Source organism: Lolium rigidum, chromosome 5 (assembly GCF_022539505.1).
Source record: "Lolium rigidum isolate FL_2022 chromosome 5, APGP_CSIRO_Lrig_0.1, whole genome shotgun sequence".
NCBI classification, from domain to species: Eukaryota; Viridiplantae; Streptophyta; class Magnoliopsida; order Poales; family Poaceae; genus Lolium; species Lolium rigidum.
This window is the reverse complement of record NC_061512.1, coordinates 23,427,865-23,452,123: the sequence shown is the minus strand read 5'-3', so window position 1 is coordinate 23,452,123 and position 24,259 is coordinate 23,427,865. Positions and strand designations below refer to the sequence as shown.

Sequence of the window (24,259 nt, the reverse complement as noted above, 5' to 3'; positions counted from 1 at the left end):
GTCATTTGGATTAACCAATGCCCCTGCCTACTTCATGAACCTCATGAATAAAATTTTCATGGACTTTCTGGATAAGTTTGTCGTGGTCTTCATCGACGACATCCTTATCTACTCCAAAACCGAAGAGGAACACGAGCAACATTTGGAGGTTGTCCTAGAAACCCTTAGGCATCACAAGTTGTACGCCAAGTTCAGCAAGTGCGAGTTTTGGTTGAAAGAGGTTGGATTCATGGGACACATCTTGTCTGCAGGAGGAATTGCGGTAGATCCCGCCAAAATCAAAACTGTTGAAGAATGGAAAACCCCAACCACACAGACCGAGGTCCGTGCATTTCTTGGATTAGCGGGATATTACCGCAGATTTGTTGAAGGATTCTCAAGCATTGCAAGGCCAATGACACAACTGTTGAAGAAAGACAAGAAGTTTGAATGGACTGATAAATGTGAAGCCAGCTTCCAGCAACTTAAAACCAAACTAACCACAGCCCCCATCCTAATCATGCCGGACATCACCAAGCCCTTTGACGTCTATTGTGACGCATCTAAGATTGGTCTTGGATGTGTGTTGATGCAAGAAGGAAAGGTGATATCTTATCTGTCTCGGCAGTTGAAACAGCATGAGCAAAACTACCCAACCCATGACCTCGAACTTGCAGCCGTAGTGTTAGCACTGAAAGTTTGGCGTCATTACCTCATGGGTAATCGATGCGAGATCTATTCTGATCACAAGAGCCTGAAGTATATCTTCACACAGAAAGAGCTAAATATGAGGCAAAGGAGATGGTTAGAACTGATCAAGGACTATGATATGGAAATCCACTATCACCCCGGCAAGGCCAATGTTGTAGCAGATGCCTTGAGTAGACAGCCATGTCAGCTGAACTCCATGATAGCAGCAGAACAACCTAGCCTGCATGAAGAGTTTGAACAGTTTAGGTTGGAACTTGTTAGTGAAGGATATCTAGCCAGCATAGAGATGCAACCCACCCTGATTAGCCAAATCAAGGAAGCCCAGAAGGGAAACGCGAGCATTGCAGGAATCAAGAGTCAAATGGCAGCGGGAAAGGCACCGGGATTCACGGGAGATGAAGAAGGAGTACTTTGGTACAACGGTCGCCTATGTGTGCCGTCAGACTCAGAATTGAAGCAAGTCATACTGCAGGAGGCCCACGACACCTTATACTCTATCCACCCCGGAGGTACTAAGATGTACCAAGATTTGAAGGAACAATTTTGGTGGCACGGAATGAAGCGAGAAATAGGGAGCTACATAGCTAAGTGTGATATCTGTCAGAGAGTTAAGGCAGAACATCAACGACCCGCCGGACTGTTGCAACCTTTACAGATTCCGGAATGGAAGTGGGACTCAGTCGGAATGGACTTTATCACCGGATTGCCCAAATCTAGCAAAGGGAATGATTCTATTTGGGTAGTGGTAGACAGATTAACCAAGGTAGCCCATTTTATTCCTGTCAAAACCACCTATCAAGGCCCGAAGCTAGCAGAGTTGTACATCTCAAGAATAGTCGCTCTGCACGGAACCCCAAAGTCAATAGTGTCAGATAGAGGATCGCAGTTCACCTCAAGATTCTGGCAGAAAGTACATGAAGGACTTGGAACCCGGCTAAATTTCAGCACTGCTTATCACCCCCCAGACTGACGGACAGACTGAAAGAGTCAACCAGATACTCGAAGACATGTTAAGAGCCTGTGTACTGGAATATGGATCCAAGTGGGAAGACTGCTTGCCTTACGCAGAATTCTCGTACAACAATAGTTACCAAGCCAGCTTACAGATGGCACCCTTTGAAGCCCTGTACATAAGAAAGTGCCGTACCCCTCTGAATTGGTCGGAAGTCGGAGAAAGCCAAGTCTTTGGACCAGATGTTCTTCGAGAAGCCGAAGAGAAGGTGCACAAGATCCGCGAGTACCTCAAGACTGCGCAATCAAGACAGAAGAGCTACGCCGACAAGAGACGCCGAGAGATGACATTCGAGATTGGAGATTTTGTTTATCTCAAGGTGTCACCCCTCAAAGGAATGCAGAGATTCCAGGTGAAAGGAAAGCTCGCGCCCCGATATGTCGGACCCTTCAAGGTTCTGAGTCGCCGCGGAGAGGTATCTTATCAACTGGAACTACCGGAAGAAATGGCGGCTGTGCACAATGTGTTTCATATCTCACTGCTCCGGAAGTGCCTTGAAGTACTGGAGAAGACTGAAGTGTTCAAGAATATTGATCACAGATCAGTGGACATCAACTCAGACTTGACGTATCGCGAAGTACCTATTCGCATCCTGGAAGAAGCATACAGAACCACCCGCACCAGGAGTATCAAGTTCCTGAAAGTTCAGTGGAGCAATCACACTGAAGACGAAGCCACCTGGGAGCGAGAAGAAGACATGAAGAAGGAATACCCAGATCTCTTTAGCACCTAGTTTTCTTTAAGATCTCGGGACGAGATCTTTTGTAAGGGGGAAGGGTTTGTAACATCCCAAGTTTTAACAATAATGAAAGCAAGGAGAGATCAAGTACTCAAATTTTGCAACAAACAAAAACTTTTTATATGCATAGTGTGTCACATATAAGTTCATGCCTATGAGTGATTTCCTTTGGTGCATTTGCCATGATGAGTGTTGATATGAGTATCACATGCCATTACACCCTAATATATGATCCTAACACCCCTCTTTGAGAAAAATAAAAGAAATGCTAAGTGTGACCCAAAACCCTCACATACACTTAGGTCAAATATACAAATCATCACCAAAGGCCACCATGGCTTGATCTTTTGTTTCTAAAATGATTATATAACTCAAACAAACCTAAATGCATCAAAGAAACCAAAATTGAATCAAATTTGAACTCAAAACCATCTCACATGTGATGATGGTCACTTATGCACTTTTTAACATGATCCCCTCTTTACCCCTCTCGATTAAATCAATTCTTAAACTAAACTTGGTCAACCAAGGCCAGGTCATCCAAGACCATGTCAAGATGATGAACTTTCATGTTGACCACCCTGGCTAGAGTTGACTAGGTTGACCAGAAAAAGGGTGACAAATGGGAACTTTAAATCAATGTGAAGATCATACCCATTTTGATTTTTTGCAAACTAACTTAATTTTGACCACCACCACCACCACTCTACTGCAAATAATATATAAATCAAACCCACCAAAATTCACTGGAAAATTCCAAAGTAAAGTTCTTGCGGCCATTTGGTCGAGCACCTTGTGTGCATGAACCTGCCAACTCCATGCATTGTAAAATCCAGTGGTTCCATGCATAAACCATCAAGCCTAGCTCATCACCAGTACCCCATTGACCTCCAGGAGCATTGCCAAGCACAAGGGACAAACCCTGGTACACCATTTCGTCATCAACAGACCAAGACCATGTCATGCCGTGGCATGGCATGGCATGGCCATGCCATTTCTCTCTCTGGCTTTCCCCAACGTGCACCACCTTGCCATTTCACCTCTCCCCACTCCCCTGCATCGACTAGACCCAAGCCACGACGATTCCATGCACCACACACGCCAAAACACATGCGCCCAGACACGCCCAGGTCGTGCACACGCACGACAGAGCGTGCACTGGCACGCTCCAGAACGCGCCGGCCACGTCGACGCCAGGACGCGCCCGTTGACCCCTGCCTCTCCTCGCAGCGCCAAACGCTTCACGACGCCACCCTGCGCCGCCCAGACACGGCCATTGGCCCGCGGGAACGCCGTGCGCCACGCCCACGCCGACGACGTCCGCCACGGTACAGGCTGCTCCCGTCATGCGCACGAGCTCGTCTCGCCCTCGTTTTCACCGCAATCAGGCCCAGCGTGACCGCACTGACGTCGCCCACACATGAGCGTCATCGCCGGTGCCCTCGCACCGCCGTAGCACCGTCGTCGACGGTGAGATCATCCATGCGCCCCGGCCACCTCCAGACCCTATAAAAGGAGGCATCCCCGCACCAAGCACTCCACACCAAACTTGCTCTCCTCCCTCTTCTCAAGCTCCTCGTCCTCTCGCCCTGCTCGATTAGCCACCGCCGCCGTCCAATTTCACCGTCGGAGCCCGTGGAGGTGACGAGAAGCTCGCCGTCGTTGCAGTGCACCTCCGGCGACGCCACTGCTACCATCGGCTTCCCCTTCCTCGACAACCTCTTCTCCGCGCCTCGCCGACCCTCGCCGCGCCGCCGGTAAGCCGTCGACCCCCTAGCCTCGCCGCGCCAGTGGCCGCTTCTCGTCGGAGACGATGACGCGCGTCGTTCGTCCGATCTGTTTCTAATCCAACCGCCCAGATTCATTCATACCGATTCGCTGTGTTAAACTCGCTGACCTGTGGTCCCCACTCGTCAGGCGGCCCGTGGCGTTGGACGTGCTACTGGGCCGGCCCAACTTCTTTTCCCCTGTGCAGCCTATTTCTCTTTCCCGCCTAAGCCCACGTATTCAAACTGAGATTTTCGAATTTAATTAATTAGCCTCTGGAGCTGTTTTCAAAAATTAATAGAATAAAATCCACTAAACCAAATTTGACAAATTTTATATATTTGGAAACCTTGTGAAAATGTCTACAAAACTACACTGGTCCCAACCCTAGATTGTTTGTCGAATTAATCTGAGAAAATAAACAAGGCAGGGCCTTTTTCCACTTCAATTAATTATTAAAAATTGAATAAAAATGCTTTTAAGATGAAACCAACTCTCAAAAATCATATTTCAATATATCTATCTGATTATGTAAAAATATTGCATAGTTGTTTGTATGATCAAATCATTGGTTAAAAATTGGCCCTATGGCTAGTTCTAGTGCATTTTAAATCCCTATATTATTTATTAATATGTATGAGAGCCTCTCCCTCATTTAAATCTTGTCTCAGCTAAGCTATATGAAAAAGAGACCATGGTCAAATTAAACCTCATATTAACTTAGTTGATGTTATTAAATCATTAGTCAAGAGTTATTAAAAGGCATGAGGTGATATACCTCATTTAAACCTTTTTCCCAAATAATGATTATGAAGAGGTTGACCTTGGTCAACCTAGGTCATATGATATTAATTGAGGAAATTAAATCTTAATAATACTTAATGAGAGGAAATTATTTTCTCTCAAGAACTAAATAGAAATGCAAATCTATATTTATATGAGAAGAAATTACTCTTTTTAAGAATAATAATTAAATCAATTCATGTACTAAGCATGTTGTTATGATAGACTAGTAAGAGTGATGCATGTGTGTGCTTAGCTTAGTATTTGAGTTGTGTGGTGATTGTGTGTATTATACCCGTATTTAGACGCTAGTACCGAGGAGTACGCCGAGGAGGAGGAGGTCTACACTCAAGGAGAAGAAGACCACTTCGATCAGTACAACAATCAAGGCAAGCTAATACCCTTGCAAAGTGCAAAGCTCTCCAAGAGCAAGGCACTCCACCTGTTTATTCCATGTTTACTAAGCCCATCCCAGTTTTACTACAAGTTTTGCTTTCAAGTTTTATTACTTTATTTTTAATGGAGGTACTTTTTGATTCATGATTCACTTGGTCTAGAGTAGAGCAATATCACCAAAGTTAGCCTAGGGAAATCAAGCTAAGCTAGCACCCCTCATGACTAGTGGCTAGTGCTAAATAACTAAAATTGACTACTCTAGATGGGAACATTGGATGATGATGGTGAAATTATGAAAGGAATATTGAAGGTGAATATGACCAAGAGAAGATAGTGATTTTTGATTGAAAACTGATGTTGGTTGGATGCGATACCTTTCCAATATACAAGTACCCCCACAATACCTGATTATGGGTAGGGTCTAACTAGAAGTTTATATGTCTTAGTATGGGTTCCCTCTAAACAAGCGTCATAGGGGTTATGCCGAGGCTGCCTCCGAGAAAGGTGAAATGACGTGAATGAGGTGAATTGTCCGGCCCAAGCCCCGTGCGGTTCCGGGTTAACGGTTGGTTTTCACCGGGAGGCCAAGCTCATGGGGAGAGGTGCCTATACTAGGAGGTGTAAATGAAAGGTTAGGGTTGATGATCCGCGTATCGAGTTACGATTATTCAGAGTTGTCTCGACGGATGTAATCAAATGTTGTGGCACAAGTGTGCAACCTCTGCAGAGTGTAAAACTATTCGAATAGCCGTGTCCACGGTTACTGACAATTGGAAAGGCCATACTTGTTCCATCATTAGAAATTTATGTGAAAATGATGGTTGAATTTGAATGTGGTGACTTGAACTTGAAACCACAACGGAGTTGTGGGAATGACACTAATGTTCCCACTTGAGCTAGTTATCTAAATCTTAGTCTTGATGAAATACTTATGAAATAAAATTGGCTTTATGCAAACGAAACTAGAGCTTAGTACCCCTTATTAAAGTTGATCTTAGTTAATTAGTATTAGTTTGCGAGTACTTTGAAGTACTCACGGCTGTGTCCCTGGCTATTCAAATGGCCAGAATATGAAGAAGAGCAGCAGTATGAGGATGACGGTCGACAGGACGTCTACAACAACTAGGAGTCGCCGACGTCAAGCGTTGGCTCCGTGGAACTAGATAGTCCACTCCTATTACGCTTCCGCTACTATGTTGTTCGTTGATCGATAGATCAACTATTTGTGTAATATTGGATCATGTGATCCCCTTTTGTAAGACAATGATGGTTTGTAATGAATGATGACTTATGGTATCAACTGTTATGTCTCGCAACAACAATATTCCTGGGATTGCGATGAATGACATAATAGGCATCCGGACTTAAAAATCCGGGTGTTGACAATATGTTTTGGACGTATCAACTCCCCCCAAGCTTAGCTTATTGCTTGTCCTCAAGCAATTCAGTTAACAACTGAGCGATAAAAGAACTTTCACGAACACATTTGCTCATATGATGTATATATTCTCATGCTATGTCTAATACTTAAGCAATTCATGATGAGACACATGCAAATAAGATCATCCAACAGCTATGTCAATCATGGAGAGGTACCAACAATTAATAATAAGCATCATGAATCATGTATATAAGCAGGATTGCAATGTTCATAAGAGAATATGATAAAGTGGTATCTCGCTTGCCCGTATTTGATAGGCAAAACATAAATGCTGAGGCACCTCTGGAGTTCATAGAAAGACTAGAAGTAGTGATTGTCAAAGATAAAAGCATCAAAGTTATACCACAATCAATCATATTTTGAGACAAGCATATTGTACTAAGAATGACAGTTGTGCTCTCAAGATAGTGCTCAAAGAAAGAATGGAGACACAAAATAAAAGTAAACGATTGACCCTTCGCAGAGGGAAGCAGGGATTAACATGCGCTAGAGCTTTTTATTTGTAAAGCATGAGTAAAATTATTTTGAGAGGTGTTTGTTGTTGTAAACGAATGGTAATGGGTACACTAACTACCTCATCAACCGGACTCCCAAGAGCGGCTCCCATTTTATTTATTTTTGGGTGGCACTCCCTCCAACCTTTCTTTCACAAACCATGGCTAACCGAATCCTCGGGTGCCTGCCAACAATCACATACCATGAAGGAGTGCCTTTTTATTTAAGTTTTATTATGATGATGACACTCCCCCAACCTTTGCTTACACAAGCCATGGCTAGCCGAATCCTTCGGGTGCCGTCCAACAATCACAAACCATGGAGGAGTGTCTATTTAAGTTAATTAATTTGGGACTGGGAATCCCATTGCCAGCTCTTTTTGCAAAATTAGTGGATAAGCGGATGTGCCACTAGTCCATATGAGAGTCCGTCAAAAGTAAATGACAAGGTTGAAAGCTAAACACCACATACTTCCTCATGAGCTATGAAACATTAACACAGATTGAGAAGCATTTTGAAAGTTTTAAAGGTAGCGCATGAGAATTTACTTGGAATGGTTTGAAATGCCATGCATAGGTATTTATGGTGGACACTTTTGGAACAACTTGGTTTTCAGGTGTTTGGAAGCACGAGCGGCGATCTCGCTCAGTACAAGTGAAGGCTAGCAAAAGACTAGGGAGTGACAAATCAAGAGAGCAGTAACTGTCATAATCATGCTTGCGGCAAAATAAATTAACGGAGGCATAAAAGTGATACAAGAACTCTGAAGCAATATAAATCATCGAGACTTAGTTGACTTTTTGTTCAGTCATATGCATGCGTGAGCATGTGCCAAGTCTATATAAATGAATTATTCAGAGGAGGATACCACAATGCCATACTTACTTATGAATAAAACAATGCAAGCGAACATCCATGACATGCTACTCATATTAATAAATTGGAGCTAAACATGAGAGATCATGAACTACTAGACTTTCTCAAATAACATATACCTCACATGAACCAACTAAGCATGCTCACATGGATGAGTATATGTACAAAAATGAAAACAAATAGAGTTCATACCAGCCTCTCACCACAATCCAATTGTCGTAGATCGTCATTATTGCCTTTCACTTGTGTAGCTTAGATAATATGAAATGAAAACCACGCTCCAGCCACCGAAGACCATTGAACTCATGATGGACTTTACAAACCAAAGAAGAACAGCAAATATTTTTGGTGTTTTCGAATTGGAAACAAGAACAAAAGAAAACAAGAAAACAAAGCAGAATCTTTTTGGGTTTTCTCATAGCAAACCAACGATAGCAAATAAAGTAAACTAAGAGCAAAGAACCAAATAAACAAATGGTGAAGAGAAACAACAGAAATATTTTTGGTCTTTTTGTGTTTTAGGAAAGAAACAAAGCGAAAACAAAAGAATGCAAACTAACAGAAACACGAGAAGGCAGGATGACAGAAATCTGCCAAATCCTGACAGCAGTACAGAAATCGAAATTAACAAAAATCTTCCATTGCTCAGCTCGAAAAGTGTTCAACTAATGAAAGTTAGATAACAACCTGGGGCACATGCTCAAATTTTTGCAACTCAAAATAACGTTCTGGCTGTGCGTACGAATTTTTTTGGTAACAGCCCAGAATCTGTTTTTGGACAGCACTCCCCCAAATATCATCTCCTCCTCATTAGAAAACCACTTTAAGAAACTAAACAAGTATGTACAAGTATCCAGCAACCATAATATGCAAAGAATGAGTGATGCCGGTATACCTCCCTCCAAGCTTAGGCTTTTGGCCTAAGTGGAGTTCATTCCCATCGAGGGTCGGGGTTCCACGCCGGGGGATCATACATGGAGTGATAATAAGGCCCCTGCGCAGAAGAATGTCGTGGAGGTTCCACATGACCATAATGTTGATATGAGGAGCTCGCTGCATCGGATGAAGAGTCGGGGTGCTCCTCGGCCTCCTCCGTGCCTTCCCTTGCACGATGGCCTTCCCTTTCTATGTATGCATTCAGCTCGTTTTCTGTGATCGACCACCCTTTCCTGGCATCAAGGTTAAACAGAGCAGGTGCAGGCAATCGTACTAATTTTTCAATTTTCTTAGTTATTCTCCAATTTTTCTTATACAAGGTTATCCTATAATACAGGTTGTTCAAATTAGATGCATCTGAAATAAACTCATGTCTGATCATGGAAACAACATCAAGTTTCTCTATAGGAAGTGGAATGTCTAGATGGTGAGGTCCTACACCATGCATAGCTAATAAACGAGAGGCAATAAGACCTCCACAAATTCCTCCCCTCTCACGGTTAGTGGCAAGTCTGTTAGCTATCAAAGCTCCCAAGCTATAAGTCCTATTACCTTGTAATGCAGCAGCTAGAAAGGCTAGATCCGGGATAGTTAGTTTACCTCCATTCCTTCTTGCTAGAACGCACTTGGTAATGAAATAAGCAAAGTAACGAATAGCTGGGACATGAATGCTACTGATTTTACCATCATCCTCTGAGAAACTTCTCCCATGACAAATCATCTTGAAAAGGTCCAGGAACTCTTGCGGCGATCTCTTTATCTTCTCACATGATCCCCATTGCGGCACTCTGATTGCTGCACAAAAATCACTGAAAGGAAAGTTGATAGTTTTGTTATAAATCTTGTACCGGACCATGGGGTTAGTTTGAGACCGATGAAATTCGAAATCCTGCACAACTGACACCGTTAGTTTAGCATATTGGTGAGGTTCACCAACAGTAAAACCTTCCAACCCTGCATTGGAAATCAGTGTTTGAACATCTTGCAGGATTCCTGCATTCCGCATAAAATCCGTGCATGGGTAATAAGAGGGGTATACTCCCTCTTCACGATGAACTCTCATGACTTGCTGTACCTCCAACTCTTGTTGGTTAAGTTGGTGCATACTCCCCTCCATTTTCTGAAATTTTCAACAACCATTATAAAATTTGATTTCAAGGTATATAATTGAGGAGAACTACTATAGGAACTTGCTAGAGTACTAAACATGCATCAAAACTAGTTTCTACCACTTAGAACAAGCATGCAAGCTCACTAAACATGTTATCTACAGCAGCAAAATACTCAAGATATATTCAACCAAACAAAATTCTAATTGGACAATCGAAGGAGTTACATACCAAGGAGCAAATGTGCCAGATTTCAGACAGAAATCTGGGCTGAGCAAAGAGATCGAAAAATCGCGAGTTCTTGAGCAGAAACGCGAGTGAGAGGAACTTGGTTCGAGTTTTTTTCGGGAGAGAGAAGATGCTGGGAGAAAGAGATGAAGTAGTGGGGCAAGGAGGGGCCCACACCACAGGGTGGTGCGCCCCCCTCCTTGGCCGCGCCGGCAGGTGGGGTGGCCCCCTGGGGTGCCCCACAGGTCATCCTCTGGTGCTCCCAGATGCCTCTTCGAAAAATAGGACCAACGGTATGATTTTTGTAATTTTTAGAGAACTTCGAAAAATGCACATTTCTGGGTGTTAAATTAATTATTACTGCGCGGGAAAATGATTTTCAAAATCTTAAACAACTAAAGCACATTTCAAAACAAAAAGTGCTACAGCAAGTAAAATAAGTGGAGGGAGAAAGAAAGAAAGAAATGTTGTTTAGCTCTCTTATGCATTAAAATATACTTGTTAACAAGGTTGATCAAGTCTTGCTACCAAATAGATTTTATATGACATAAGAAGAAATAAACCTCAAATCAATCATGTTACCTTATATTGAATTGATATGGATCCAATCACAAGAGTTTGATATTCTTCTTTAGGCTCATATATAGGACAATCAATGGATCCCACTTTGATAGTTTTCACATTAAAAATTGTATTAACTCCATATACTTTATCAATCCTCTTGGGAAAATAGACAAGTATGTTCCTTATCATCAACATTGAAAGTAACCATGCCTTTATTGCAATCAATAACAGCCCCTGCAGATATTAAGAAAGGGTCTTCCAAGAATAATGGACATATTATCATCTTCGAGCATTTCCAACACAACAAAATCAGTTAATATCAAGCAATGTTGAGTAACTTGAACAGGAACATTTTCACATACACCAACAGGAATAGCGGTAGATTTATCAGCCATTTGCAAAGATATATCAGTTGGTATCAACTTATCTAAATCAAGTCTCTTATAAAGAGAAAAAGGCATTACACTAACTCCCGCTCACAAATCACATAGAGCAGTTCTAACATAATTATTCTTAATAGAACAAGGAATAGTAGGTATACCTGGGTCGCCCAACTTCTTTGGAATCTTACCATTAAAAGAGTAATTAGCAAGCATAGTGGAAATTTCCTCATTGGGGATTTTCCTTTTGTTAGTAACAATATCTTTCATATACTTTGAATAAGGAGGCAATTTAATAGCATCAGTCAAAGGGATTTGCAAAAATAAAGGTTTCATCCAATCAAAAATTTATTATAATGTTCCTCCTCCTTTGATTTTAGTTTCTTAGCAGGAAAAGGCATTTGCTTTTGAACCCAAGGTTCTCTTTCATTACCATGTTTCTCAGCAATAAAATCTTCTTTAGTGTACTTTTTGTTTTTAGCAGGCTTTTCAGGTTCTTTTTCAATTTCTTCTTTATCAGGAATATCATCCTTATCATTATCTTTATCATGTTCATTACCACTTTCAGTTTCAGCATCAGAAATAGAAATACTATTAGGATCATTAACGAGGTTCGGAGGATTCTACAACATTCTTATGTTTCTTTTTCTTTTTCTTAGATGGAGCACTAGTTTTAGTTAGTTGAGAATCTTGTTCAACTCTTTTGGGATGCCCTTCAGGATATAGAGGATCCTGGGTAGAAACACCACCTCTAGTTGTTACTTCATAAGCATGTTTTTCTTTAGAATTATTTCCCAACAAGTCCGTTGGGAACCCCAAGTGGAAGGTGTGATGCGTATAGAAGCAAGTTTCCCTCAGTATGAAACCAAGGTTTATCGAACCAGTAGGAGTTAAGGGCCACGTGAAGGTTGTTGGTGAAGGAGTGTAGTGCGGCGCAACACCAGGGATTCCGGCGCCAACGTGGAACCTGCACAACACAATCAAAATACTTTGCCCCAACGTAACGAGTGAGGTTGTCAATCTCACCGGCTTGCTGAAAACAAAGGATTAAACGTATGGTGTGGAGAATGATGTTTGTTTGCGAAGAACAACGAGAGAACGAGAGATTGCGATAGATTGTATTTCAGATGTAAAAGAATGGACCGGGGTCCACAGTTCACTAGTGGTGTCTCTCCAATAAGATAAATAGCATGCTTGGGTGAACAAATTACAGGTGGGCAATTGACAAATAAAGATTCAATACATATCATGATGATCACTATGAGATTTAATCAGGGCATTACGACAAAGAACATAGACCGCCATCCAGCATGCATCTATGCCTAAAAATCCCACCTTCGGGTTAGCATCCGCACCCCTTCCAGTATATTCATATAGTGGATTGCTAGCAGGACGTAGCGATCCTCCACCGCGGGGACGTGAACCTGGGTACGTCGTGTACCGCCTCGCTCCCGGAACCTCCATCGTCGCCTTTCTCCAAAACCCAAGCCCCTCATGGTGGGCATTGCCGAGGAACCGCCTCGTTAGAAGCCATGCCCCACACCGAGGTTGCCCATCCGCCCCGAGCATAGCAAGGCCACCGCCAGCACACCATACAAGCTTGCGAGTCACTGTCACCACCACCTCGACCAGAGACCACCGAATCGACTTCCCCACTTATGACCACCGCCGCGAACCATAAGCTGGTCAACCACCCTGGACATAGGTTTGGACGGAGTAACCCTAGGCGACGCGATTTTCACCCCGACGTCGCCTAGGGGAGCTATCCGAGGGGAGGTTTACTTTCTGTCTAGTTTAGCCTTATAACATGTCCAATGGAATACATATATTTTTGTACAACAAAATATTCAGGTCTAATAGCACTTGCAAGAACCAACTTCCAATCCTACAGAGAACGAACTGGTACGAGAGGGCCAAGAGAAAAAAAGAAGGCAACCCTAAACGTCTAGGGTTTCCATCCCCTCCGTCAGTGCTGTCCCAAGTCTATCGCGCCTTCGATGGTCTTTTAAGGCCATGGAGGTGTGGAAGATCCGTGTCTCCCGCCGGCGAGAGAGTTCATTTTTCTTGCATTAGAATTTTTGTAGTGTCTTCTTAGGGATAGTGAAACAACGACAACATTCTGGAGTCATAATAAGGTCCTCCCAACCCTATCCCCACTCTGGTGGTGCACCTAGCATAGACGGAGGGTGCATGGAGTTGTTTGTCCGGCATATCTCATGGATCCGATCAATTTTCATGTTTTTTGTGTGTGGTTTTAGGTTTGACTCTTCCGATATACAATTCTTATGATTGGCAATGTTTTATAACCTGGTGCGTTGGTTCTTTGGGACCTTAGCACGAGGACCTCTCGTTTATCTAATCTCTACTATTAAGAGCAAACTGGTGAATGCCTGGTGTCACATTTTCAGGATGGACAATAATACCCCCCATGTCTACTATCCAAGATGATTTATCTCAACGCAACAAACAACTCCACGCCATTAGGCGTAGCTTTTCAAAATTTCAAATGGCACAACAAACACCTACTATTTCTCAACTAACACGTTTTTATCCTACCAAGATGATTTATCTCAACGCAATCTCAAAAAAAAAACCTGCGCGCGAAACAAAGAAAACGCAACTAAGAGGAGAAATACCAGCCCGTGGGTAACAAACAACTCCACACCATTAGGCGTAGCTTTTCAAAATTTCAAATGAAGAATGTCTTCGTCGTCAATTTTTCTCTCACCTAGCGGCTTGATTAAGATCCGGTTAATAGGGAGATGGTTTGGCTTTCCAAAGTCCCAATCTTTAACAACCAACGCTAAAGCCACGCCTAAGATGGATGTTTTTTGTCATCCCTGCACCACACGCTGCCCTTCTCCACATCTCTCTCGGCCGCCTCCCCGCCATCCTCCATTGCAGCCGACGCACACCATCTTCCACAAGCAAACGCACGCCAACATCGTGGAATTCCCCGCACTGCCGAACCAGGAGGAAATAGACGAGGAAGGGAACAACACTAGCCCATTCAACCCTGACTTGCGTGGGCGGCCGCATCGCACGCCAGATCCCACCGCATCATCGCTCTCCGAGGCCATTGCGCCGTGCAAGGCCATGCTCAACGACCTCCGACAACAACTCCAATGGAAGCATTCTGAGGTGGACAAACTCATAACTAACGAAGCTCATCGCCGCAACGCGCGTCATCACGCCGCGGCGGACAACACACGGACAGCGGAGCTGTTCGTCGCCTGCTTGGAGAAGGCGCAGCTCCGTCTCCACTGTCATGGACATCAGCCTAGGATTACAGAAATTCTTGAAGTTACTTGTACAGGTACTACTCAATGGCGTGAGATGAGACTGTAGCTTCTCCATTCCCTGCAAATCCACCTCAGGATTTCAGGTGAGCTACGATGCTTTTTCCTGTACCGGATATTTCACACTAAATTAAAGATCATGGTTCTACAACTTTTATTTCCAGTCCATTTGATTCATATAGTGATTTTAAGGACAAATGGTTGGACGGTTACCATCAATTTGATTCATGCAATGAGTATAAAGACAATGGTTCTGGTGTTACTTTCGTATGGTATTCTGAAGACAAACTACATTGATGAACTACTAAATTAGGAAGATGATTAGTATGTCCCAACCCTTAAAATGTTGCTTGTTTTATTTTTCACTTGAAGTAGTCCTGATGAACTACTAAATAGAAAGAAGTTTGTCGATCTTGATGTGATTTTGAGTGCCTGGAGAACTGATAATTCGCTTGGCAGCAGACAATGATTACTTTAGTGTCCTACTACAACTAAAAGTATTCAGTTCAACATTCCAATACAGTCCTACCAAAAAGGTAAGGTGAACATACAACATGCATTTTCTTGACTTTATTTTATGGTTGTTAGAACATTACTCAAATGCGTGGGATAGGATATGAAATTGGCCCTTTATGATTTTACCTCTGAAGGTTTTTTATTTTCTTATTTTAAATCCCTACGGTTGTTTAGTAATTGTGTTTATGTTCATACAGACAATATGCACTCGTTCATTTGAGTGTCTAGCGTTGTGAAGAGCATATTTGTGTACCATTTTAAGTTCTTCTATAGTTCTATTCTATATGAAAGAAATTGGAATTAAGAATGAGAATAATCCTAGGCTTGCCATAATGTAAACATTACAACGTTTTGATCAGTGGAATTGGATGTAGTTAGCAGGGATGGAGATTGGATGCATGACGAGGCATACCAGTGACACACCTTTATTAGCTTTTCAGTTTCGAAGTTTTTGACCGTGTTATAATTTAATTTTTGTACTGAGTTACGCATTAATTCTTGATTTAAACCTCCGAGGGAATCACACATGTTGTAGCCAGGAATAACATCCTTACTCACTTATTATTTTTGTGATTTATAATTGTACCTAATGTAAAGATTTCCTTTTTCTCTGTACATGTAATCTGTTTACGGATGGAGTACACCCATTTTAGCCGAGAAGTTACAATTTGGAGACACGATCAAGCGCAAGTTTAAAATATACAATTTTTAAAATGTGCATTTATATAGTTTTGCATAAGCGTGGAAAATTCCAATTAAAACACCTAATCCTTGGCTTTTGTTAGAGAAACATGGCATTCATACGGACTGTTGCATAAACTCTTCTTTCTCTATGTTTTTAGTGGTTAGCTATGGTGCGGAGATGTTTAGCTGAACTTACATAGTTTTAATCCAGTTGTTATTATTTGAAGTGAAAAAACATCAGTGACGAAGATCTTCCATGAGTTATATCTTAAAACTGGAATTTTGTACTAAATGATGGAAATCAAAAAATTAAATAAAGTGAAGGGGTTGTTTTGTTTGATTGCTTAGAGTGCCAAAAGTTAAATTGGAGAGAGGGCTGGCATAGAGAGGATTCGCACAAATCAAATTAGCCAAATGGAGTTAATGGTTAGATTTTAAAATGTAATTGGCATACTACCACCAACATATATATGTAATTAAATTGTGCAACACGTTTGAAAATCACTTAATGTCACGAGCATCCACAAAATAGAAACTAATCTAAACAACAACATCCAGAATTTAGTTTATATCACGTACCAACACACCATGTCAATTTTAGAGGACTTCTGAATTTTTCTCAATCTCATGTTTAAATTTTCTAACGTCCTAACGTGTCTTGCTTTCTATCCTTTTTCCTCTCTTATGTTTCAAACTTGAGCCTTTCTAGAGCACCAATATGTAGTTTGCACGGAATTGACAGACGAGGTACGTGCTATAGGCAACAATGCATCATAGCCAAGGTCATTTTAATTGCACATGCTGAAATTGTATACTGCATTCGTGGTGTTGTTAGATATATAGATACCTACATCTGAAGATATTAATTGCCGTTTGCTCCGTAGCGAAGCACGGGCATTCTGCTAGTACAACAAGATTTGCATGGCTCCGAATATGGAGGGGCGAGGACGGCGACGCGTCTTCGGTTCGTGGTGGCACAATGAGTTTTTGTAATTTTAAGACTTGTTTATAATTATTAATTTATCGGTGGATTTTTTTTTGAAACGGAGGCAAAAGCTTTGCCTCATCCATTCATTAAGCAGAAGGTGCCCGGTTTTAGGAGAAAACCGGGCGAAAACCAACCACAACGCCAAAGCACACCCACCGCCACAAGGGGCACACCTAGCCACCCTGGCGACCCGCAAAAGCTACACAAGAAGCTCAAGTCGACCTATGCCAAACAGATGGATCTTCGAGAAGAGACCGACAACTTCGATTCTGAAGACGAGCCTCGGAGAGGAGATGCACACGACAAGCGCCAAATAGGACCTTCACCGGACCGCCCCTCAAAGGTCATTGTACACCGCCAAGGGCAGCTTCGACTTCACAGCAAGAGGGTACCACCACGAAGACATTCCGACACGCCGGGACGGAGCCGACTAACATGACCTTGCCGCAACCAAACCTTGGTCACCACCATCGATGTTGCCTCTCAAGCCTCCACCCGGAACACCCGCATCTCCGGTTGACCTTCTGCCAACCCAGATGCCGTGTGCGGCCAGCCCGCTGGAGTGCGCGAAGGGGATCACCGTCTTTAAGACAGACACCCTCAAGAGGGGAAGCGACGATGGAACGACGTCGTCGTCCGATCCCACAAAGCAGGATCTAGGCTTTCACTCGAAAACGTGAACCCGAGGGTAGTGAAGGTTGGAGATCTCCACGACCGCCCCCAAGAAGGACGACGACATCCACGGACGCCGCGCGGTCAGGCTTTCGCCCGGTGCAATCGAGCCTACCCATCCCCACGCAACCGGACATCAGAAACTCCGTCATCCCGCACTCCACTGACACACCCACACACTTTCTGTGTGGCGACAACGCCACCTCCGCACTGGAGCCACCGCCGAGGTCCCGAGGCAACAGCCTCGCTGCCCAGTACCGTCGAAGTTCCGCGCTGCACAAGCCCTCTGGAACCCCGGCGAGGCCAGAAATGGGGCAACACAACGCTCCCGAACCATCCCCGCACCCCACGCCAGGCAGGGACCGTGCGCGCCGCCGCCTGACCGTCTACCCGGCCCGAGCGCCGCCGCTCCACGCCTCCCGTCGCCCGCAGCCGACGAGCCTGTCCCCATATTCGTCGTCGCGCTCGCGCGCCATGGAGGGCTCCCCGCGCGGGGAGAAGAAAGGTGCCCCGCCGCCACCTTCCTTGGGAGTCGCATGGCTTCGCCGGCGGCCGCTCCGGCGACGACGAAGATGGGGAGGGTGGTGGGGGGCCGCAAGAGGCGGCGGCGGTTAGGGTTCCTCCGTGTCGCCAGAGGAGGGCGATGCGGGGGTCGTGGTCGCCCGAGTTTTGTGATGTCTTCTTTTGAACGTAGAAAAAATGGCATTTGCAAGGGAGGTGAAATAGTAGCATGGAGCACCATGAGAGGACAGGTGCATCACTCATCATCACCCACACCAGCTGGAACGGCTCGTCCGCAGCGCACGCAACACGGAGGCCCGTGTCCGATCCCATCTCAGCCGCCCGCGCGTGTCTGACTCGTTCCGCACGTCACACGCACCCACCATACCAAAACCAAAAACGAAACCAAACCAAACCCCGCCCGCCCGCGCGCGGCGGCAACCCGCAAAACCAAACCAAAAATGGCAAAAGAAAAAAGAAAACAGAGCTCGCGCCCGAGAAATGGCGCCAACCGCGCGCCCCGCTCCCGCTCCCGCCCTGTCTCCCTCTATTTCCTCCACACTCCCCCTCTCTCAAACCCTACCCCAGCCCAGCTACCCGATCCAATCCCAGCCAGCCCCGACCCTCCGCCCCAGATCTCCCATGGCCACCTCCGACGCCGCCTCCGCCAGCGTGCCCCACCCCGTCACCACCGCCGCCGCCGACCCCGACGCCGCCGCGCACCCTCCCATCGCCAAGCGCCGCGGCAGCTACAACTGCGGCCGGTGCGGGCTGCCCAAGAAGGGCCACGTCTGCTCCATCCCGGGCCCCCCCTCCGCCTCCGCCGCCGAATCCAAGCCCAGGCGCGCGCTCTCCTTCGACGAGGCGGCGGTCCTGACGGTCGCGCCCTTGGCGGTGGCGGGCCCGCACCCGACCCCGCCGCGCCCGCCGGAGAAGAGGGCCCGGGTGGAGGCGGTGGACGTGGACGGGCCGGACCGCCACCGCTGGGTCGCGGTCGGCCCGGCCCGGCGCGTGCCCGGGGAGGTCCTCATGGAGGTGCTCCGCCGCCTCGCCCCGCGCGGCGTCGCCGCCGCCGCCGCCGTCAGCCGCGGCTGGCGCGACTGCTCGCGCCGCGTCTGGCGCGGGGCCGACGAGGTCCGCCTCCGCGCCGCCAGCGTCACCACTGTCGGCGCGCTGCTCCCCCGATGCCCCGCGCTCTCCACCCTCGTGCTACGGATGGAAAGGTCAGGACCAAAACCATCAACAAACAAACGAACCCCGATCCGATTCCATCGACGATTCCCTCGCCGGATCCCAAAACGGCACGTAGAAACACCGCAAATCCGCCAATCTTGGCCGGAATGGGACGGCTAGCAGAACGTTCGTGCTTAATTCACCACCGCACCGACACACTAGCGACACGACGCTTATCATTTCCGCTGGCCGATCCCCAATTGCCCATGTGTGATCCGATCTGGCGCCGTGAGATCCCACCCCCGTGCGGGATCCTTGACCGGTGCTCGATTGGATCCTGTACACAAGCAATTCTCCAGGACAAAAGGATATCCCGAATGGTTGATGTTAGAAATGAATTGCTGTGGCGACCTGATCTGCCTGTTAGGTTCTGGTTTGATGCGATTTTCTTGGGGGCAGATCTTGTCATGGTGCCGTGAGATCGTTACATGGATCCCTGACCGGTGCCTGGCTTGGTTTGTGAGTAGGGAACACAGATCTGATAGTGCCAATGAGATTGGGGACGGGCTGCTGAAAAATCCATCGTGATGGCATCCGGTACACAGCTCTCCTATAGACACTAACTTTTGCTCTGCAATTTGTGCAATTGAATACATACTTCTGGTTAGCTTTGTCACAGATTTTGTGTAGGACAACATGTTTCCTGATTTGGTGTCTTTAAGGGATTTTGTAGGCTCTTTACTATGCAACGATATGTGAATCAATGCATAGTTTTTCTCCTGATTTAGCTTCAGATATCGTTAGAAATGTAATATCAAATTGCTCGCAGCGGGGCTGTTTACTTGATATAGTTCCGGGGGGCTTAAGTATATGATTAGATCACAGATATTCCATTCAATTTCTTTTGCTATGTTCTAATTATCATGCCCTTTTTGACATTTGGTACAGTGATGTTGATGCCACCATGCTTGCATGCCTTGCATTTTCCTGCCCAAACCTGCAATCTCTGGAGATAACCATGGCTGATGGTGCAGTCAACCGGATGACTGGGTACGCTAAACCACAAATCATCTTATCTTTCCGTGCATTTTGTCTTCTGAAATCTAGTTACCTATCATTTCTAATGGTATATGTTGAATGGGGATATGCCTTGGTTTAAGATTAATAGTTAGTACACATTCTTTCATAATATCTTACTACCAAACTGTATTCTTAGTGCTTGAAGATGCATACTACTCAGTTGTTTTGTGCTGTAGTATGCTGTCTTGTGTTGCCGTGCTTATCAAACACTCATGTTACCTTTAAAATATTTTATTGCATGAAAGTTTATGGATATATTAGATGTTAAATTTCAATTTTAAGTTTGAGTGATCTTTGAACCAAATGTTTGTTTTTCGAAACAGGGATGAGCTAACTAGGTTTGTTTCGGAGAAGAGGTCTCTCACAGTTCTCAAAGTTGATCGATGTGGTAGTCTTGGTTTTCTTAATATAAGCTCTCCAAGCCTCACAACCCTGTGGCTGTCAGATCTTTCTCCCCTAACAAAGTCGGTAAGTCAGCAGGCTGTAACAATTGTTTCCAGTTATATTTGATTTGCTGCTCTATAAATTGACTGGGTTGTTCATTTCTTACAGGTCATTAACTGTCCTAATTTGAGTGAACTCTCACTGATTTTTTCGCAACAAAATAATGATGATTCTACCGATCTGATTAGCCTGATGGATAGTCTGGGACGTACCTGCTCAAATTTAAGAAACCTGCACATCTCCTCAGTTCACTTATGCAATGAGGCTGTGTTTGCTCTTGGTAGTGCTAATCCCAGGTAAATTCATATCTCTATTATTCTTATGCATTGCTGCCCAAACTTCTGTAATTAAGCTACATATAAGATTCCAGTTTATTTGATTTTAATGACCTTACTATTTTTTTCTTGTTCATCAGTGGATTATGCATGCTTTCATTGCTTCTAGGCAAAAAAATAACAGATGCAGCTGTTGCATCTATTGTTCGTTCGTATACGAGCTTGGAGTTGCTTGATTTAAGCGGGTAGGTGCTGTCTTAACGTAGTCTAATTGTTTGGAGATGACAAAATTCGATTTTATTTACTACACAAAGTTATGCAAAATTATACCTAAACAAACTGTACATGCTTAAACTCCAGATCTGGTATTACTGATAATGGGATTGGGATGGTCTGCAAAGCATTCCCTGATACTCTAACTCGGCTGCTCCTTGCTATGTGCCCAAATATTACCTCATGTAAGTCTCAACCTTCACCCAGCTTGTGTTCCTTTGACCCGCTAATTTTAGAAATATTAAATTGGTGATGGCTGTAAATATCTAAATTTCATGCTCATGTGATATGTAGATGGAGTCCAGGTGGCTGCAACACAGTTGCCACTTCTTCAGCTCATGGACTGTGGGAAGAGCTTATGTGCTAACACGCAGCCTGAAAAAGGGAGATCATACTTTGGTGATCTCAATGGAGGGGTTAGGTTTTGCTCAAAACAACAAACTGCCCGGAAGCAACAACCTACTTTCCAAAAGCTGATTATAAAGCATGCTAATCTGAAAAAGCTAAGTCTTTGGGGCTGCTCGGCGGTAGATGTAAGTGCTCAAAATTTGTATTCTGGTTCATTTACACATTGAAGCTGTGTTCTCATTACTATTTCTTCATGTATGACAGGCCCTATATGTATGTTGTCCAGAGCTGAATGATCTGAACCTCAACTCTTGCACAAATCTCAATCCAGGTGTGATATACTGTTCTTGTTTGGTACCGAAGTGGATACTTCTTCATTGTACAATCTTGGATTATTAGTACACAAGTATTTACATCCTAAGAAACTTTCGGCAGAGCGGTTGCTTCTTCAGTGTCCAAACTTGAAAGATGTTCATGTGTCTGGATGCCGTGATATGTTGATCGGAGCAATCAGAAACCAGGTACTACCAAATTGAACTGTCTGCATGATAAGTGTCTTGGCTGTAATAATCTCATTGCCAAGTTGCTTCCTGAACTCCTTGACATTGTGGGGGCACCATTGCAACAATCTCTTGTTTCTGTTTCTTAATCAGTTGCTCTGAATTCTTCCAGGTTCTGAATGAATTTGCTGGAGCAGAGCCTCGCATGCCCTGCAAGCGCCTAGCGGATGGCTCGAAGCGGGTGCAAGTCCCGCACTTCATGATAGAGCAGGTATGAACTGCACCTGCAAGGCTGCAGCCCTCCCGCAATCCTCACCCACATCTTTAAACTCCTCAGCTCATTGTTCTCCATGGACATTGGTCACTCACATTTGTGAACGCAAAACCCTTTTCAGCTGTTTGAGGATGACAAGGCCGGAGGATCACCGCGGAGCCAATGCACTGTTCATCTGAAGTGAAGCAATGTAGTCACTTGCAGAGGTGGGTGAATAGCTAGCAGCCCTATTTGGTCGACATGAAAGGAAGATTAGTGAGGCTGTAATGTAGAAGGCTGGTTGAGATCTCACATAATTTGGTTGGTAGCCTGATGTTGTAAACTGTACAAGATTCTTGCTCTTTGTTTTTATGTGATATTTTCTTTCTTCCCAACTGATTTCTGTAGGACAATAAGGGCATGGTATGTTGTTGTAAACCTAGCTTGTGCTAAGAATCCTTGATTCATTCAGGAAAATAATGTTTACATAAATGATTATTTATTGCTGAAATCATATACAATCTTTTGTCATGATCCTATTGATTTTTTTGATCTTTTGTTCTGGCATGGCTTATGTTGCTACAATAACGATGAGAAAAAAAGAATGATTTAGAACATCCCCACTTTTGCCCCATCTTGGTATTTAAAGGGGTGCCCTACTTCATAGAAAATCAAATAACATGAGTAAACAAACATGTAAACTAACACAAACTATGAGAAAATAACTGTCCTGCAAAACTATCTTTAGGGTTTCTTGTACTTGTTGAAGTGAGTGGCCACCGCCAAACTCCAACACTGCCTAGATGGGTGTTGGAAGAGACACCAAGCCTCCACAATGGCTAGATCCAAAAGAGCATCATCGCCAAGCTAAACACATGTCGATATGGCATGTCGACCAGCGGATGTCCCGTGCTACCTCGGATCAATATTCGCTGCATCCCATTGACAAAATCGTGGAATAATGATAATCCACCAACATCGAGATGTTCTGGGTACACCAACCATCGTCCCTATTTTTTCTCTTCTTCCTAGTGAAAATAAAAGGCGGATGTGAGCTCTAACAAGTTCTTGCGAGCCTAGTTAATATGGTTTGCGAGGATAAAACGGATGAAACCAACACACAAACACAACTGGAGATAAATAGTTACCAAAGACCCAAACACAAGAGCCAAAAGCTCAAACGTTTGGATCACTTCCACCTGAACGACTTACTCTAATTGATATCGAGTTCTCGTATTTGTTGGTCCATTTATCCAACAGAATCTGTGTAAATGAAATATTGGCTAGACGGCGCTAGGGTATGGCATGGACTTTACAAAGGAATGCCAACATAATCTGTGTAAATGACACTAGGAAGGTTGGCCTGCGATACGCCGCACCCTTGGTATCTAATATGATTGCAAACGGTATTTTTTCTTTTCTCGTATGCTGATTATATACGTTGTAAACATTTTTAGATAGAACCGACTAGTTGTATTGTACATACAGAACCACAGCAGCAGATACATGCGTAGCTAAACACTCGTAAAAATACAATACCATATATTAATTATATTGCACATCTAATACATCATATGTATACATACATTTTGGCAACGAATACACAAATAAAAAGAAAGATACACAAAAGAAGAAAATCTGTAGCATCTCTTGGTTACATCCGTCTCCGTGAGGAAAGTCATGTCTCTACAAGGATAATAGATTTCTTCACTTATCCTTATGTAAGACATAGATGGAGAAGTTAAAGATGCATATTATTATTATTATTATTATTATTATTATTATTATTATTATTATTATTATTATTATTATTATTATTATTATTATTATTCGTAAC

General features: G+C 44.1%; 1 protein-coding gene across 1 annotated transcript; it reads left to right on the top strand.

The window, feature by feature from the left end:
• The first annotated feature begins 18,718 nt into the window (after window positions 1-18,718).
• On the top strand, window positions 18,719-22,638 carry LOC124655724 (F-box/LRR-repeat protein 17-like). Its single transcript, XM_047194576.1, has 11 exons — window positions 18,719-19,299; window positions 20,198-20,299; window positions 20,653-20,797; window positions 20,882-21,069; window positions 21,189-21,293; window positions 21,409-21,506; window positions 21,616-21,854; window positions 21,934-22,000; window positions 22,105-22,190; window positions 22,342-22,440; window positions 22,565-22,638. Exons 1-11 carry the CDS (start codon window positions 18,719-18,721, stop codon window positions 22,625-22,627), a joined length of 1,773 nt encoding a protein of 590 aa, XP_047050532.1. The 3' UTR covers window positions 22,628-22,638.
• The last annotated feature ends 1,621 nt before the right edge of the window (window positions 22,639-24,259 follow it).